The sequence below is a fragment of the Gadus macrocephalus genome, chromosome 21 (genome assembly GCF_031168955.1).
Source record: "Gadus macrocephalus chromosome 21, ASM3116895v1".
Taxonomy (NCBI): Eukaryota; Metazoa; Chordata; class Actinopteri; order Gadiformes; family Gadidae; genus Gadus; species Gadus macrocephalus.
The window spans coordinates 18,627,837-18,645,993 of record NC_082402.1 but is presented as its reverse complement, the minus strand read 5'-3'; the positions used below and the strand labels follow the sequence as shown (position 1 = coordinate 18,645,993).

General features: G+C 45.7%; 2 protein-coding genes across 19 annotated transcripts in view; one reads left to right on the top strand and one right to left on the bottom strand.

Moving 5' to 3' along the window:
• afdna (afadin, adherens junction formation factor a) overlaps nt 1-17,738 on the top strand; it is a 114,436-nt gene extending 96,698 nt beyond the window's left edge. For 7 of the 18 annotated variants that reach the window (XM_060041888.1, XM_060041889.1, XM_060041891.1 and 4 more), the window contains 10 exons: nt 474-660; nt 3,845-4,235; nt 4,593-4,888; nt 5,289-5,503; nt 5,683-5,862; nt 7,617-7,655; nt 9,582-9,761; nt 12,565-13,081; nt 15,791-15,866; nt 16,021-17,738. In XM_060041888.1, coding sequence (XP_059897871.1) covers nt 474-660; nt 3,845-4,235; nt 4,593-4,888; nt 5,289-5,503; nt 5,683-5,862; nt 7,617-7,655; nt 9,582-9,761; nt 12,565-13,081; nt 15,791-15,866; nt 16,021-16,171 — 2,232 coding nt within the window. In that variant the 3' untranslated portion in view covers nt 16,172-17,738. The remainder of the gene's footprint in view (nt 1-473; nt 661-3,844; nt 4,236-4,592; nt 4,889-5,288; nt 5,504-5,682; nt 5,863-7,616; nt 7,656-9,581; nt 9,762-12,564; nt 13,082-15,790; nt 15,867-16,020) is intronic. The other 11 variants (XM_060041893.1, XM_060041899.1, XM_060041898.1 and 8 more) reach the window with 5 other exon arrangements.
• ift172 (intraflagellar transport 172) overlaps nt 1-18,157 on the bottom strand; it is a 516,193-nt gene that overhangs the window by 280,104 nt on the left and 217,932 nt on the right. The gene's annotated exons all lie outside the window — the stretch shown is intronic.

Genomic DNA, 18,157 nt, shown 5'->3' with positions numbered 1-18,157 from the left:
CCACTGTAAACAGAGCGCATGGTACCGTGGCCGTAAGCTGCTCAGGGCCACACCCCCACCCTCCTCTTTGACCCGCCTCTCTCCTCCTCATTTGCATTAAAGCTACAGACACCGAAATGGCGCGTTTGGGGAAAGCTCAATGTGCGACTGGCTCGTAGTGGCTGTATTTCTGCACCACGGCTGAATTTCTGGAAGGTCTTCAAATACTGTGTTAGGGGCCCACTAATATCTATTAAAGCATCCATAAAGTAGCATGCCATGGGACCTTTAACATTGACATACTACGTGTCACAATACCTATATTCACTTTGTGTAGATCTAGCGCCCTTATCGCATCCTGCTATGGAACTGTTCCCTCAGGTTGATGCCCTTGTGGATTCAGCGCACTTATTGCTTTAGTGCAAATGTTTGTGTAATAAAAATTTATAAAAATGAACAAGGACCTGGGTAGTTAACCTGGTGTCCCTCCTCAGCGTGTGGATAAGATGGGCCAGTCCCAGGAGGAGCTGTACCCTGCTCCGGGGGGCTTGAGGCAGGAGGACCTGCTGCACCTCCAGCAGCAGCAGCAGCAGCTTCACCAGCGGGAGGAGCAGCACTACCGGGAGAATGAGTACCAGCGTGAGGCGGACTACGCCCACCGTGACATGGACTACCAGAGAGGTCAGCTGACATACATTGATGTGAAAATAGTAAATCTTTATGAAATTAAAAGTATTGCTTAAAAAAGATGGTGAGGTAAAAACCCATTAGGTGATTGCTGTATAGAGTGCTCAATACATTTTTGAGTGCTGTCAAAATTAACGTGTTCATTTTGGAGATTAATTAAAATTTTGTAACGGGTAAAACAAAATTAACGCCGTTAACGCAGTTTTGCCACTTCCTGTGGCAGCTGACCCATAACCTCTGTTACCAAACTACACAAAGCAAGCCGCCTGGTTAGAGCGCAGTCGCTGGCACAAAGATGGACAAAGACGGACTTTTAGGATGAAAGTTTCACTTAAAAAAATTGCCCGATGGCTCGTTGGAGAAATCTAAAGTAATTTGCACACTTTGCAAAGCCAAATTCAACTACCATAGAAGTAGTTCATCTTTGGCGTGTCCTCTCAGAGCAAAACACCCTGCTGAAGTTACCGCCACGGGGCCTCGCCAATCTAGCCAATGGAGTGTGGTGTGAAGATAACCAATTCCTTGGTTATGTGGATAGCGAAAAACTGCCGCCCAATTAACATGGTTGGAGACGACGGAATGAGAGCGGTGATTCGAGCGTCATCGGGAGATAGCTCTTATAATCCACCCTTGAGGAATCATAGTGTCAAGAATACACACTTTGTATAAGGACGAGAGGGCTAGGCGGAGGAACAAGCTTGAGGAAGCAGCGGACGTCGCTCTCACAGGTGACCAGTGACCACTGGACTTCTGTTTACAATGATCAACTTGGGTGTCACAGTGCATTTCATCGATAAAGAATGGCCTTTGCAGTAATTTGTGCTAACTGAATAAAACTGAGGAGCGGCACTACGCTGAGGCATGCTCGGATGTTGCAAACGAATGGGAAATAAAGGAGAAGCTAACCACACTTGGCACTGACAGTGCTCGTAACATGGTTGCAAAGAACGGTCAGTTTCCCTTAAGGACAGTGGGTTTGAAAGTGTTCTGGCCAAATGTCGCAAGATTGTCGGGCACTTCAAGCATAGTCCAACAAACGCCCAGGAATTAAATGAGCAGCTACTTGCACACGGACATAAGCAAGAATCTCTTGCTCAGGACGTTGCAACAAGATGGAATTCCATCCTGGCGATGGTTAAGCGGATCCGGAGAAACAAGTCTCCACTGACCACTACACTGGTGCAGCAAAATAGCAAGGTTGCCATGGTGACTGAACAAGAGCTTGCCAAACTGCAAAAACTGGAGGAACTACTTGAACCCGCCAGGTATGTCTGTGTGTGTCTCCTGTTATTTCTCTGTCCACCTGTGTGTGTGTGTGTGTGTGTTCTCACTCCCTCTCCCCCTGGTGTGTGTGTGTGTGTGTGTGTACAGGAAGGAAAGTATTTTTCTGTTATACAAAAATGATGTGCTAGATGTTTAAAACATCTATTGTTCAGTAGTGTTGCCAGCCTAGCGTCACTTGTTCAAAGTTATGGAGCCTTCAGACAATGATCCAATCTACGTTGTGCGGTTCAAGAAGGTCTTTACCACAGACCTAAATCAGCGGAAGAACAGCACCAACCTCACCTGGCTGAAGATTGCTACTGCCATTGACCCCAGGTTTAAAGAACTGAAGTGTCTCCCCAAAGAAGAAAGGAGTGAGGTGTGGGCTTCAGCACATGGCCAGGTGACACGGCAACCACCTGCTGTGACAACAGAGGAACCATCACCACAGATGAGGAAGATGTCCATCTTCTTGCTTGGTTCGTCTGATACGTCGGATGAAGAAGAAGAGTCCATAGAGCATTGTCTGGACCGCTACAAAGCCGAGCCCAAAACGGACATGGAGGGGTGTCCACTACAATGGTGGTCACAGAGAGAAGAAGCACATACCAAGCTGGGACTCATTGCAAGTACTTGCCAACCCCTGCAACCACAGTGCCTTGAGAGAGGTTGTTCTCGCTCTCTGGCCACATCGATCAAAAGAAGCAAGCTTTTTTTGAACATTTGTATTCACAGGAGAGAAATTGTATTCAAAGATGAAAGAAAGCTATTAAAATAGTATTTGAATCTAAATATACTTTCTTTGTGTTGATTCTACATTAATTCAATGATTTTACTAAAATAAATATCTGTTACAAGCTTCGGTCTTCAGTAGAAAAATTAGATTATTCGATATTCATTTATTGATTAATTTATCTAGATTAATCTAGATTAATTACAGAAAATTGTGAGATTAATTAGTTCTATTGACGGCACAATCTTTTTTACAATGGGAGGACAGCAAAGCCGTCCGCCCAGTCTCTTACACTTCAACTACTTCAGACTTTGTATCTTGGTCAATTTTTAACTGTTAACCTTCGTTAAAACATTTAACAAATCGACACACTTGTATCTTCAACTGTATCGAAACTACGTACTTGTTACACTGGCGCTAAAAGATGATTGGAATATGATTATTATATATCGGGCATTTGTCTGTGGGGACCCCCGTTTATATTGCTAAAGGCTACGTGCTTGTTACCTATCCGGGCCTACTCCCAGTAGAAGCTATATGCGAACAATTTTTTCACGTCATGCCATCTACACAAATGATATGCCATATATAAACCTCATATTTTTTTGAGCTTATTCCGATGAACTAGATGTGAAGGAATAAGGTCAATAACATACTTTTCCAAGATACTACCACAAGCACACACACACGCACGCACACACTATCCGAACAGCTCAGCTATTCTAACTTGATCACATTAGCTATTGGTTAAAATCTTCACTTTATTTGTTTTCACTTGATTTAAGACATTCAAATATCTTTACGTCCTAAACTACGTGGCTTTACCAAAACATATTTTCCACTTTACTTTGCACCACAGCACTCACCGCATTTTTCATTATCTAGTTTTAAACCACTCCCGTATTTAAGGCCTAAATTCACTGATTGCTTTCCATATTCTGAAGTAATGTTAGGCATTATCCTATAGACACATACATACAACGGAATGCACCAGACACCAAAGGCTGCATACATATGCCAGAACAATTGTATAACTTGTATACTATAAACATGTATTCAACTAGATAACTGTTATAACGATTGCTACTTGATTGATCTCTTAACTTGAATTATTATCTGTGTGACTTCTCAAACAGTTTGGTTGTTGTGTATTGTTGTATCTCATGGTGGTCCTCTTCCTAGGACTCCCAGGCGCCGTGGACCACTGGGGTAACCACCAACAGGTCTCCTCCTCGGTGGAGTCCTCCACCTCCAGCCAGGAGCACCTCAACTTCTCCAACGCCTCCTCCTCCTCCAACAGCAAGACCCACCCTAACCACAAGAGTGGCCCTGGGCGCTGGAAGACGCCCAACGCACCACAACACCCCCCGTCACGCTCTGACCTCCCCCCTCCACCCCCGCCGCCTCCCCCCACCCACCTCCCCCACGACCCCTATGAGCCCCCGATGGACCTGCCCCTGCCCCCGCCCCCCGTGCTCAACGCCGCCGCGGCGCAGCAGGCGGCCGACCGCAAGAAACGGGAGGAGCAGCAGCGCTGGTATGAGAAGGAGAAGGCTCGACTGGAGGAGGAGAGGTACGGGAACTTCCTGTAACGTGTTGACCCCTGTCACCGTTTACTGCTGCTGTTCATGTCACTTCCTGTTACGTGTTGACCCCTGTTACCGTTTACTAGTGCTATGTTAACGTCACTGCCTGTTATGTTATTGTTTACTACTTACTTTGTTTGCAGTCAATTCCTCTGACTGCTTTTTTATTAAATGTTTTATTGGTTCCTAGTACAAAGCTAAAACCAACATTTTGCTTGTTTTATATTTTGAAATGTGAAAGGGCCATTCCTCTGGATTCCTCTTGAATCCCTCAGTCCTGGTGATTCTGTGAAACATGACATGTTATTTACTGCTGACGGCGTTGATCATGTTGCTCCTCCCAGGGAGAGGAAGCGAAGGGAGCAGGAGAAGAAGCTGGGGCAGATTCGTTCAAACCCTGTCATGGCCGCCCCCCCTCCGCACCACCAGCCGTCCCCAGCCCAACCCTACCCCCCTCCCCAGCATCAGCCACCGGTCCCATCCCGGCCCGAGAAGCTGGCCAGTGTCCCTGGCCCTGTGGGGCCCGCCCCAGGGCAGGCCGCTGGACCTCACCCTGGACCTCACCCTGGACCTCAGCCTGGACCTCACCCTGGACCTCAGCCTGGATCTCAGCCTGGACCTCACCCTGGACCTAACCCTGGTACTGAGCTGTGGTTTGTCTAAATTGAATTCAAGGTTTCTCAATATGTATAGTTTGAGATTTCAAACTACGCTTAGAAAAGTCTCTGCCAAAATGAGCCAGTCCCTAACCTTAAAGGTACAATAGTAACATGTTTTAGTTTGAAACGTGCTCTTAAACACATGTGATGTACTGTAGATGCTAACTTGAGGGTATAGGTATCTAAATAATAGCTTTTATTCTGCAGCAGCGCAGAGCAATCTCGTAGTACTTTTTGAGTCTGGGAGCAGTTTTGAGAGGGAAGGGAGAGGTCACGAGTTTATCTTAAAATAGCAAATCTTGCATATCGTACCTTTAAACCCTTATTGTGTAGGGGTTGTGAAGTGTGCACTCTTATTGAACCCATGGGTTTGTCCTTCAGCCATGGACACGGTGATCAGGGAGCTGTTACCACAGCAGCAGCCACGCACCATCGAGCGCCGGGACCTGCAGTACATCACCATCAGCAAGGAGGAGCTGTCCTCCAGTGACAGCTTGTCCCCGGACCCCTGGAAGAGGGATGCCCGCGAAAAGGCTGAGAAGCAGCAGCAACTGCACATCGTGGACCTGCTGGACAAGGAGATCCAGGAGCTACAGGTACAGATGTTCTACTCCCACCCGGTGTACGGAGCCCATCTGCTCTTTGAAGATAAGATCACATGGAATGTTAATACCAGAGGGGAAATGAGGATATCAGCAAATACAGGACAGTATAGGATGTAAATATAGATGAAGAAACCTGAATAAAATAGTTAAATCCTCCTTTCCACTGCCAGGCCAAGCCGGAGCGCACCGCAGAGGAGAGCGACCGCCTCCGCAAGCTCATGCTGGAGTGGCAGTTCCAGAAAAGGCTGCAGGAGTCCAAGCAAAGCGACGAAGATGAGGAGGAAGAGGACGACGAGGACGTGGACACGGCCATGATCATGCAGAGGCTGGAGGCTGAGAAGAGGGCCCGGGTGAGGCTAGTGGTGTTGTCGACAGGAGTTAGACAGAGGCTGGAGGCTGAGGAGAGGGCCCCGTGAGGCCAGTGGTGTAGTCGACAGGAGTTAGACAGAGGCTGGAGGCTGAGGAGAGGGCCCCGTGAGGCTAGTGGTGTAGTCGACAGGAGTTAGACAGAGGCTGGAGGCTGAGGAGAGGGCCCGGGTGAGGCTAGTGGTGTAGTCGACAGGAGTTAGACAGAGGCTGGAGGCTGAGGAGAGGGCCCCGTGAGGCCAGTGGTGTAGTCGACAGGAGTTAGACAGAGGCTGGAGGCTGAGGAGAGGGCCCGGGTGAGGCTAGTGGTGTAGTCGACAGGAGTTAGACAGAGGCTGGAGGCTGAGGAGAGGGCCCCGTGAGGCCAGTGGTGTAGTCGACAGGAGTTAGACAGAGGCTGGAGGCTGAGGAGAGGGCCCCGTGAGGCCAGTGGTGTAGTCGACAGGAGTTAGACAGAGGCTGGAGGCTGAGGAGAGGGCCCCGTGAGGCCAGTGGTGTAGTCGACAGGAGTTAGACAGAGGCTGGAGGCTGAGGAGAGGGCCCGGGTGAGGCTAGTGGTGTAGTCGACAGGAGATGCTACATCACAAGCCAGCCCTCCAGGGCCTCCAGCTGAGAGGAGAGACAGGTGGTGTAGACAGCAAGAGTAAGAAAGAGCTGGAGGCTAGACCGAGGCCCAGGGTGAGGCTGGGAGATCAGGGGGCAAACTCGACATCCATTTATTTTAAAATAAGGGGTTAGTTTGATTGCAAAGTTTGTTTAAACAATTTAAACTCCTTCCAGACGTTGAGCACCAGAGTGTTTTGCAGCTCTGGGCTGACCTTGCAGTATTGTAGTTGCAGTTTGTATTTAACATTTGCATTGCAATGATAAATAGTAAGGTCGATGGAATATGGATTATGATTATTTGCGTCAGGTATATTAAAGATAATAAATCTTTAATATACCTCAACCATATTAACTCACCAGGTTGTTAATATGGTGGTTGCTTGGTTGGAAAGGCAGAGGTGGGCACCAAGTTAGTGGAAGAGCAGGGTCTTCATCAATGTGTTGGCATGAAGGAGGTAGGCAGTCCCAATAGCTCGCACCATGAATGTCCTGCGATGTATCTCTGCCAACATGCTTACTCATTGCTTTGCCATGCTGAAGCGGCTTCTCTCTGACTGGCTTGGTGGGACGGGGCTCTAGGGGGGGGGGGCTTGGGGCTTGGCTGGTTGCTGAGCACCACACTGCACAACCACATGGAGGTGGGACCTTCAGGCCTGTTAGAAGGGTGATGATTGGAGGACTCTTTTGTGCCTTTTTGTGTTTCAAAGTGTATAGCTCATGGGCACAAAGTCCATGAGGGTTGATCCAAGAGCCTAGTGAGTGTCCAATAGAGGGGACAGTGTGTGTGGGCCATCTGAGGGAGGGGCCATCTGGCTTCAGTATGTAGTCTTTGCTGGTTAGGCCCAATTCAAGATATCTTTGCAGGGTACATTCACTGACCTTAAAATAAGTGAATGTTTGCTGCACTACATTTTATAAAACAATGTTTTGACCTTTATTTATTTTCTATCTCTTTTACTGTCCATCTGCTCTTATTTATTCCCGTTAGCTTCTCTTTCTTTGGGAACTGGATGTCTTTCACTCTTTCTTTCGACCACTTGATGGTACCCTGAGCTTTGCTAATTCTCCACCTTCTCCTTTTTGTTTGTCCTGTATTCCCCCTCTCTCGCTCCATCTCTCTCCTTCACTTTAGCAGCAGACAGCTGTCCCTGCTATCTCTGTTCTAGACTTGGTACGTTCGTCCTGCTGTTCATCCCTCTCCTTTCACTTGCGTAACTTGTTTTACCTCCTGTTTCTTGTCTAGATAGCCAACTCAGCCCTGTTGGTCCTGTCCGCTCCACCGGACGGCAGCGGTTGTTTTGTGGTTTTAAGGGGTGTTGCCGGGAAGGCTGATTTAACCTTAGAATGAGAGAGTAATGGGATAATCTCCCCTTTAATGGGAACACCTTCCATCCCTTGTGGCGCTCTAAACCTCTGCCGACAAGTTTTAATGCTGCTCCTCAAAACCTAAATCATTCATTATCCACAACAAGCTCGGAAACTAAGTCATTCAACGTTAAAACAGTTTACTTTGTTTTGCTTTTTCTTCGCAATCTCAATTAAGTAATAAATAATGGGGCGAAATGGCACTGTACACAAATGCCCCGATTTCTGGTTTGGGAAAGGTTACTTTAATTAGGTCTCTTTGTCGTACTCACTGTAGCCTACATGCTGTAAGTCACTCAGGCTCACTTATTAGTATATTTACATTTCTCAACAAACGATTCATCTTATTGCATCTATAGTGGTAAACTACATTCATAGGTATATAATTATCCCTATTTGTTCAATGGATTTTTTTGTTCACCATTTATCATTTTTATTTCACAAAGACACAGCACACCAAACAACAAGAGTTACATTACAGAATCCACAACGGCAACAGTAACAACGATGACCTAGAGGGGGGGAGAGACACAATTTGCTAATTCAGTTGGGATGCAGACATGTCGCATGTCAGCACCGGGCGGATGATTCTAGATATACATACGGACTGATGGACAGACAGATATGTAATCAGAGTCTAATGCGATCGGCAGGAAGTTCTACAGTTAATTGAAACATCTTGAATGGGCAAGCCTACTGGGAGCACTGATTTGTGTGTCTGTTGTTAAATGTATTGATCCTTCATTCAGACAGCAATCGGTGTTACAAGCAAGTGTTTACTTGCACTTAATATAGGTTCCTTTTACTAACATGACAATGTGCAGTTGTATCACAATTTTTTTATTTGGATACCAACTCTCTCCAACAGTCTGACGGCCTACTTTTCTTTATCGAACAGTGAAATGACCTTAAAACGACAGTGATTATGTTTGTCATCATTTTTTCTCGCATGTTATGAAGTTTGTTCCCTATGAGGTAAAATGACCTTTAAAGAATGGTCTTTGAGATAGAGCGTGAGGACAGCAACAGTGTTGGTTTTAGGACAGATAAAGGATGGGGTGCACGGCTAAATGCTTTGCAAGCAGCATACAGATTGCAGGGTAGTTTGCATGAGCATCTTCTATCCACCGGGCCTCAAAGGCCCCCACTGTAATGTGGAGCTCATGTGATCATCCATACCTTCATCCCCCATTACCTGTGTTTCGTCAACTGGGCTTCTCAATATCCCTCAACACCACACCCCGGTGTAGTGTGGGATGGTGTGAATTGGATAGTGTTGCATCTGGTGACATCTTGTTTCTCCTGCCATTGGGAGTTTTGTTTGTATCAAACTGAAGCATGTCATGTAGTTGCATGTTTGCTGGGCGGAGCAGAACATTGACCATGAGGAAGAATCCAACATACCACATGTGGTGCGCATGGAGCAGAGTGCGTCCGTCCTCGTTGGGATGTGTTTGATCAGCTTGTCGGGTTTTATTCTCCTTGTTGTGTTGGGTAATTTGCATGTTTTTTGTGATGTGTTTGTGTGTGCAAGTTGCACGCCGTGTGTGGGCGCATGTGTGTTGCTGTTACAACTGAAGCCTAGCTCTGCACGGAAACATCTAAGCAGGCATTTAGTTAGCCCTCAGCTAATGTCCGTCTGTGGTCAGCTCTGTGCCCACTGATCCCTCCCTAACGATGCCTTCGTCCTCCCCGCCGCTCCGTGGCCCTCCTGGGCTGCCGTGCCGAGCAGCTGCAGGACGAGGAGCGTCGGCGCAAGCAGCAGCTGGAGGAGATCCGCAAGCGGGAGGTGGAGGAGCGGGCCAAGCAGGAGGAGGAGAGGAGCTGGAGGGAGGTGGAGGAGCGGGCCAAGCAGGAGGAGGAGAGGAGCTGGAGGGAGGAGGAGAGGGCCCGGCGCGAGGCAGATCAGAAGGTATGTTGGGCTGTGTTTCTAGGAAGGCCTAGAAACACAAGGACTGTTAACATTGTCTGTGGGAATACTCGGTTGATGAGGCTTCAGTCTAAATCTTCCACGATGCCAGTGCTCACCACTCTAGTCTCACGGGGCGTGTTCACACCGTTTCTCGGGGACGTGTTCCCAACCAGCCACTGTTGGTGGGATTTGTTACAAAGACCAACAGACGCATTGTCCAATTGATAAAATAAATAAAGAAGACGGGATGATAAAAGTAAACACAAAAATAACTTTTGAATGTCCACTACAATGGGATGTAGCTACAACTACAGGTGTCACTCTTCTCAGATGTTGGTATGTGATTATTAGCTAAGCTTACTTGGGCTATTTTAAGCATTGGTATGTTGTCGGTAGCCAAGGTGAATGTGAATGTTGTTGGTGTATGTGTGCAACAAACTGGGGATTAGAAACCCCAGGGCTCTGAACAACATCTCCAGCAAGTGGGAGTGAGCACGCCCGGTGAACACGGAGTGGTGATGACCCTTAAAGAGCCAGTCATCCACTGATTCAGATGGAATTCTAGACTGGGATTAAAGTAAAATGTTTTGGGCTGAGAGATTTAGGAAAGAGGGGGGCGTGTTATCCCAGTGGTTACAACCCACCGTCGTTGTGTAGCGTTTAATTGAGTGTTGTTAAGCAATGTTGGATGTTATACTACATGTTGTACTATAGGTGTCCAGGAAGCCTCACCGTCACTCGGTCACGGACGTTAAACAAACCGCTGCTCAGAGAGCGCTTCACCTTCCACACACCATGGCGGATTACACACCTTTGATTTCTCTAAATTGGGAACTAATTTCAGTAACAAATTATAGTAAACATAGTAATCTATGCTATTTATCACTAAGACAAATTACCATGTTTAAAACCCCCAAAATGTTGTTTTGGGTTCAATGGCTCTTTAACCTTGGTATGAATTGCTTTATTGATCAATTTCAATCGACTAGGTCAAAATACACACACACACACACACACCCTTATATATATATATATGTATATATATATATATGTGTATATATATATATGTAAATATCTATATCACTAAATAATTAAATGTATGAGTGTACAGATATGTCTATAAGATGTTGAGTTGCATGTTGCCCCCCTGTGTCCCTTTCCCCCTGTAGTGTGTGTTGTCACTTTAAGCATGGAGCCCCCATCGCGTGGTGCTGTGGATGTTTTAGCCAGTGCTTTATTTGTTTGAGTCATTATTTCATTGTTTAAGTTTTTGGGGTTAGCAAAAGCAAATATCTGTTCGTTATTCATTTATGTGTTGGAACCATTTTCATTCAGCATCGATTCAAAAACCATTACCCGAAATTGCTGCTTCTCTCCCACCTTACCCAAACCCACTGTTAAATATGTCCATCCGCAACCCTCAGGCCAGCATTCTCATCCATCCATATATGTACACAAAGCCCTGTCCCGATAGTGTTCCTACCCTGACATTCTCTTCCATTCCTCCCCCGTGTCGAGGTAGTGGCGTTTTGCCCTTCAGATGGCAGTCCTTCAGATGGCAGTCCTTCAGATGGCAGTCCTTGAAAAAGGGCATGCAGACGCTGGCTGTATGAGTTGGGTTGAAAACATGCATTTTACTATGAAAAACATTGCATCGTGAAGACCACAAATGGACAATAGTCTGGTCTTAGCAATGCGTTAATTAAGAAACGTATAATAGTTTGGAATCTCTTGGAATGTGCGACTTAAGATGTGTGCACAAGCTGTAACCCAGAAAGCCTTTAGATTTGAATTTCTACAATGATCGCCAATATGAAGTGCACAAATGTTTTGATATGTTGCTGTTACTTCGAGTAGCATTGTGAACGATTTAGCTCCTCCCAGGGGCCGTCCACTCTAACGTTGTGCCTTGAACTAGCGTAGCTCAGCTAACTATGAATGTTGCTAGTGGGTTTAGGAGTGTCAATGGCAAGATTCTTGTAAACGGAGTGGGACAGGCCGTCATTTTTTTATCAGTTATTGGATGTGATTATATTGAAAACATTGAAATCACCATGGATCAAAAATGACTACAGATATTTCCAGGTGATTTTAAGCTATGAGCTAGTTGAAATGGTACTTATCGCAACATTAATCTAAAGATTTAAAATCAGTTCAGGCGTCTTAGGTCAATACCCCAGTTTGAGGACGGTGATGCATGCATAAGGTGATCCAAGCTCTTGATGGCTGCTTAAACCAGCCATCAACCACGGAGACTCCACGCTAACTAATTTGTTACCTCAAAACTACGTAACCACTGCATCAAAGAAGGCCTCCAAAATGTCAGGGTGTAGGGAAGGGACAGGGCATCGGTATTCAGCATAAGCACTTCCCCACTCCACCCCCACGCACACACCAGCGCTCCGACACACCTCGTGGCCTCCTGTCAACGGGTCCCTTTGGGCCGGAGTCATCCTTGGGGAGAGCCTTGACAACCAAGAAACTTTCACCCAGACGTTGATGGACCTCAACACCCGGCGGACCACATATCGTCGATCACATATCCACGCTAACAACGGGACATAGATTCTCCTTTTCCTGGGTCCGATTAGCTCTTCTTCTATTCAGCCTACCTCTGGGGGTTCTCATGCACGTACTAGGCTTTGCTCCGAAGGCATCCAGGCCGTTAGCCGGGCTCCAGCGGAGGGGAGGGTGGGCCCAGTCTTTGTGGCCGTTGTCAGTGGGTACCCGGTGGTGGCAGTGGTAGGACCGCCCTGTCCTGAACTGAGGGCTGACTAACAGGTTGTCCTACTCCTGTGCGTAGAGGAGACAGGAGGAGGAGTACTACAATCGTCTGGAGGCGGGGCGCCGCCGGCAGCACGACGAGGCAGAGAGGAAGCTGCTGACGCCCGAGGAGCCTGGTGGTCTGTACCGGCCGCCCCTCCCCCGGGACTACCAGCCCCCCGAGCCCCCCACTAACACGCCCCCGCCCCCCCCACAGAGAAACACCTCCTACCTCAAAACCCAGGTGGTCTCCCCCGACGCGCTCTACACCGCCACATTCGTGTCCTACGCAGGTGACGAGGAAGACGATGAGGAAGGAGAGGAGGCCTCCAGGGCCAGCGCCCTATCAGGTCAGCCCAAGCTGTCGGCGACCCGGAAGTCGTACGGAGACCTCCCGGTCTCAGGGCCCGGGAAGCCTCGGCCGCCGCCAACTGCCCGCAAGCCCCGCCCATTGTCTGACGGCATCTTCCTGTCGAGCTCGTTTCAGCTGCCAGTCAACAACTCCAACAGTACAGGCCACGCCCCTCCCCCTCACACCAAACCCAGCTTCCTGAAAGGTAGAGCGAGAGGAGGAGCTCGTCACGGCGCCTCCCCCCCTTAGTCCACTAGTCTGTGGTGTAGCCGACTTCCAGCAGGGGCAATAATTTTGACCCAACTTCTTCTCTTTTTCAAAATTTCGTCAAAATTGACCTTTTCTGTAGATATTAGTCAATCATCCCCATCTATTTGTGTCTATTTTTTTTAAGTGTGGTCGGTCTCTTCAGATCCGATGCCCTTCGTATTTGTTCTGTATTGTTTGTGTTGTTCTTTTGTAGGTTTACCCTCTTTCTGTCCTTCATACCCAAATGCCTTCTTCCAATCAGATGGTCATTATTAGTGGCCAGTACAAAATAAGCTACCGTAGCTCCGACACTGCCCGACCGCCCAAATCCCCAACTCGAGTAACACCACTCCAGACCAATCACAGTACTGTTGGTGTTGTCGCTCGCCGCCTCTTGTCTGTTTGGTTGCTGCTGTGTTGCAGCGAGCTGCTTATCTGCCTGCACATGGCCATGCTTAGGGAGGGTTCAGCAAGTTGCTTATCTGCCTGCCCACGGCCATGCTTGGTGCTTGGGGACGGTTCAGGGAAATAAGATACACTCATGGCTTTCTCAGCCTCATTGATCACATTGACTATTTCCATTCACTTTACCACAAATTACCACACAAATTAATAGGAGTACAAAGTACCTACCAAGCCTTGCAGGTCTCTAGTGACGTGTGTGTGTGTGTGTGTGTGTGTGTGTGTGTGTGTGTGTGTGTGTGTGTGTGTGTGTGTGTGTGTGTGTGTGTGTGTGTGTGTGTGTGTGTGTGTGTGTGTGTGTGTGTGTGTGTGTGTGTGTGTGTGTGGTAGGCCAGTCTAATGCCCTATGGCAGAGTTCTGCCATAGGGCATTGGACTGCACAATTTGAACAGCCAAACACAAATGGTGTCTCATGCATACACTTATATCTACCATTAGGCAAAGAAAATGCACATTTTTGGTCCTAGACTCATTACTAGCCCTGTAAGGGGATGTTTAAGGGGAATCCGCCCACTAACTTCAGCCCCCCTTCATCTCCCTTAATCCCCCTTCATTCCTAAATAAACCGGTTGCAAATCCCATTGCTTCACCCCGCTGTTCTCTCCTCCACAAGGATGCCTCTGTCACGCCACTGCACCTCAACAAAATAATTACTGCCCTCAAATAATCAGCTTTGGTAGCCATTGCTTTTTACTGCTTGCGCTGAGCTTCATCTTGATCCGGGCGGTGCCCTGATTTCTTACTTATTCTTGACGTCTTTCTTTTAAATGTTTTTCTTTGTTCATCCTTCCTTGTTGTGGGTCTGGCCTTGTCTATCTACTGGTTGCTCTGCCTTCAATGTCACTTCTTCTGACATGGACTTCTGACACACTTCTTAGTGTCTGTTTCAGACCAAACTATGTGCTGAATTTTCTTATATTTTTCTGGTAGTCTGCATGTGTGTGGCTCATTTCTAGCTTTTTAGACATGAAAGGGCTGCTTGCTTGGCTAAACCCAACTCCCATGGGTCTTTTTGGCAGGGTTTCAAGGGACCATCAGAACCTGAATCTCCTCCGCCTCACTCACTACTTCCATAAGACATTCTTAGCCATTTACGTTATGCTGGCATATTTGAGAGCACATAGCACATTGATTAATACATTTTGGAGTCACTTCTCTTTTCCTCCTTATAAGAACTTTTAACGGAGATGACTGAATAAACGATACATTCAATTTGAGTGAGAAACCAGAAATGATGTAAACTACAGTGCTAGCTCCTCAGAGCTGCCAGCGTAACGGATCAGCTCATTATGTCAGGTGAAAACATGAGCCACTGCGTCGGTATGAATTGTGTCTCATTGAAACCCAATCAATCTAGCCGCCCTTCTCCATTCCCTCCATTAATAAAGTCAACAAATGTCAACTCCCACATATACTCTGGACACCATGTGTTTTATGGAATGTGGGTAGTAGTGAGGCTGAATTAATACATTTATTAGCCTTTTGCTTTGTCCAGGAATATCTTCGATACAAGTCCTAATATTGTCGACGTTGAACCATTATATGGGATACAATTCAGTCCACGCTTGCAGAATGACGCAGGGGCATGTGAGCCAAACTTAAGTTGTGTATTGGGCAATGGTCATGGTCACCTATAATGCCAAACATTGACCTATTCAACTCCCTGGTATATTGGGCTAAGATGTACAATTGTACTAGACTTGTATCTCTACTTAGCTGGTTTTCCATCTGAAAAATTCCAAACAACTAAAAGGGGTGGCCAAAACTGAGTTACCATGACCAATGTTTTAATGTTCAACTGATGCCTCACTCTTTCGGATTAGCTTTGTAACCAACATTTTAACTCTGTTTGCTCTCCTCTAACACAGCCGTCTTCTTCTCTTCTTCTGGCCTTGTGTTTCTTGTATGATAAAGCATAGTTAACTTCATGCTCGTCTAGTGTTCTTTCTTCATCTGGTCTTTAGGATCTCTTTGGTGACGTAACTATTGTACATCCTACAAGACAAGCTGCAGAGTACCATTTATAAAAGACACAAGTTTAAGAAAAGGAATCAATTCGAAATGTACAGATCCAACAGATCTAGAATATTTTCATGTGGACTAATTTTTAAATGGTACACAGCAGCTTGCCAATGCCGAAGAATGTCTGTGAGGAGAGGTTGACTAAGAGTGATACTTACTGACCCCCTAACCTATTGTACAGGATTTGATTCGTACACTGGAAACCCTGCAGGACTTGTAGGAACGGGAGAGGTCTTCAAGGACAAGTGGACCAAAGGGTGAGACAGGGCTTTGCTGCCAGCCATGTTCATCGCAGACCTCAATCAGTTCAAGTCAAAACCTTTTTTTGAAAGCAATTGTCATAAATAGATGTTTTCATCAGATATGGCTTGCTTTTTAGTTTCTTGAAGTATTTATTCCCCCTCCCCTCAGCCAGGAGCAGGAGAACGCGGCTCCAGGAGCTCCAGAGAGCATGACCTTCAAGGAGCGACAGCGGCTGTTCTCCCAGGGCAAGGAGGTGTCCAACAAGGTCAAGGCATCGCGCAAGCTCATGGAGCTGGAGAATGAGCTCAACACTAAATAGACTACAGCCATCACAACCCTCATTATCCCAGTGGCTTGTATGAAACACTCATCCCTCCCCCCCTCCCCAAAAATCACTCGCATACAGTTGTAAGCCATTCACCTATACAATTACTTAATTTTTCCTCATGCTTTCATTATCCGACAAAAAGAAAGAACCTATTATTACGTCGGAAGACAATATTACTTTGGCGCTCGGATGTTGAGAATTGTAGTTAGTTATGGTGGGCTGGGGCACTTTCCTTCCTTTTTAATAATTGAGTAACTGGATGATGCTCCTATCACATAGCTGTGTGGTAGCAATAGCAGAGACTTTTATGGCCTAATTTGTTTCCCCTGTTTAAGATCTAATGTAAATGTATAATGGTAAAGCACTGTAAAAACTTTTTGTTTAATCCAGTGAGATATACAATTCAGCGAATGACATCCCAATGGGGGGAATATACTTTGGTTACAGGATTGTTGCTGGGTTGGGGAAGAAAATTATTTTTGCTCATTTTAAAAAAAATGTAATAGGATACTGAAATCATTTTATGTTTTATGCTCTTTTCTGCATTACTTTATATTTTAAAAGTTAATTGTATTAAAATTTGTGGATTCAACTCCTACATTTTAATTGTTTGAATACTCAATGAGCAGAGGTCCATCAGAAGCTGTTTCATTCCATGGCCAGCATGTGGAAACTTTATTCAGGGTTTGTTTTAGATTCAACTCGTAAATACCTTAATTAGAATCACTGGGTCATGGCAGAATTTATTGTAAACAAGATTACTGTAGATATCTGTGTCACCTGTCTCACTCCGTATCACTGTTATGAAGCATAACCTTCAGTGATTTGACACTTGGGTGGGTAAGGGAGACAAGGTCTGGAAGAATCCAGCACACATTCCTCTGGCCAACACACGTGAACACTAACAAGTAGACAATGGAAGGAATTAAAGTACATGTGACATGGTCAGGTTGTCATTCTAACTCCCTGATTTACTTTTAGTTTACATTATATTCCTTGTTTGAATTAAATAGTCTTTTTTTTAACAGTTGTGTGCAATTATTTGGATTAATTGTGTACTTACATGCATTGTCACCAAGCAAAACATTTTAAAACCAGTAAAGAAACAAAACACTAGTGCTCCGTTGAACCACAGATATTTATTTTAAATATTTTATATATCTATTAAAATAAATTAATTTACATGTTTTGGGCCCCTTCAAATATTATTCAGAATTTTAATCAGTCGTGATATTTAGATCCCAAAAAATAATTACTGCCAATGTATAAAAAGCAATACATAAAAGACATGGTCACAAAAATTGTCATTCATTTGAACCAATTTCCGAACTCAAATGTTTGGAGCTAGTATCTGTATCCAATGCTCCTTGCTATGTTGGAGCAGATGCATTCTTCCAGCTTTGAGATGATGCTATAAATGTGTACAAAAGCCTCCAGGGACAGATGGGCCTCCGTCCCTGGAAACTGACAGTACCTTTCTAGGTTTCACATGAAACCAAATTATTTAAGCGGTGTTATGTTTTGCCTTTTGTAAATCAATAAATACACATTTTCAACAGCTTAGTGAATTCTTTGTCTTGATTCTAGTAACATTGTTGAGAAGCATTTTCCAACGACAGTCTTAAACACGACACTTGGATGGTTACTGTCCCATTGATTTTCCAACAGAAACCAATGGAATTTACAAAATGCAAATGAAACAGGACAAACTATTTCTTAACGATACTTTATTTGGAACATCAAGAATCGTTTAGGGTTGTTTTAAGGAGAGGTTTTTGAATGCCCATAGCCATCCATTCTGAAGCAGTCGGAGGCGATTCTAAATGAGCCAAATACCCGAGACGGGACCAATCGTCAAAATATCGGTGTCAAACCCTTTCATCCTAGACAACCAAGAAAGTGCACTTCTTTACCGGTACCCAACGGTACCTTTCTTTTACATCTATAAATAGCTCTTAAACGTCTTCCATGTTTCAT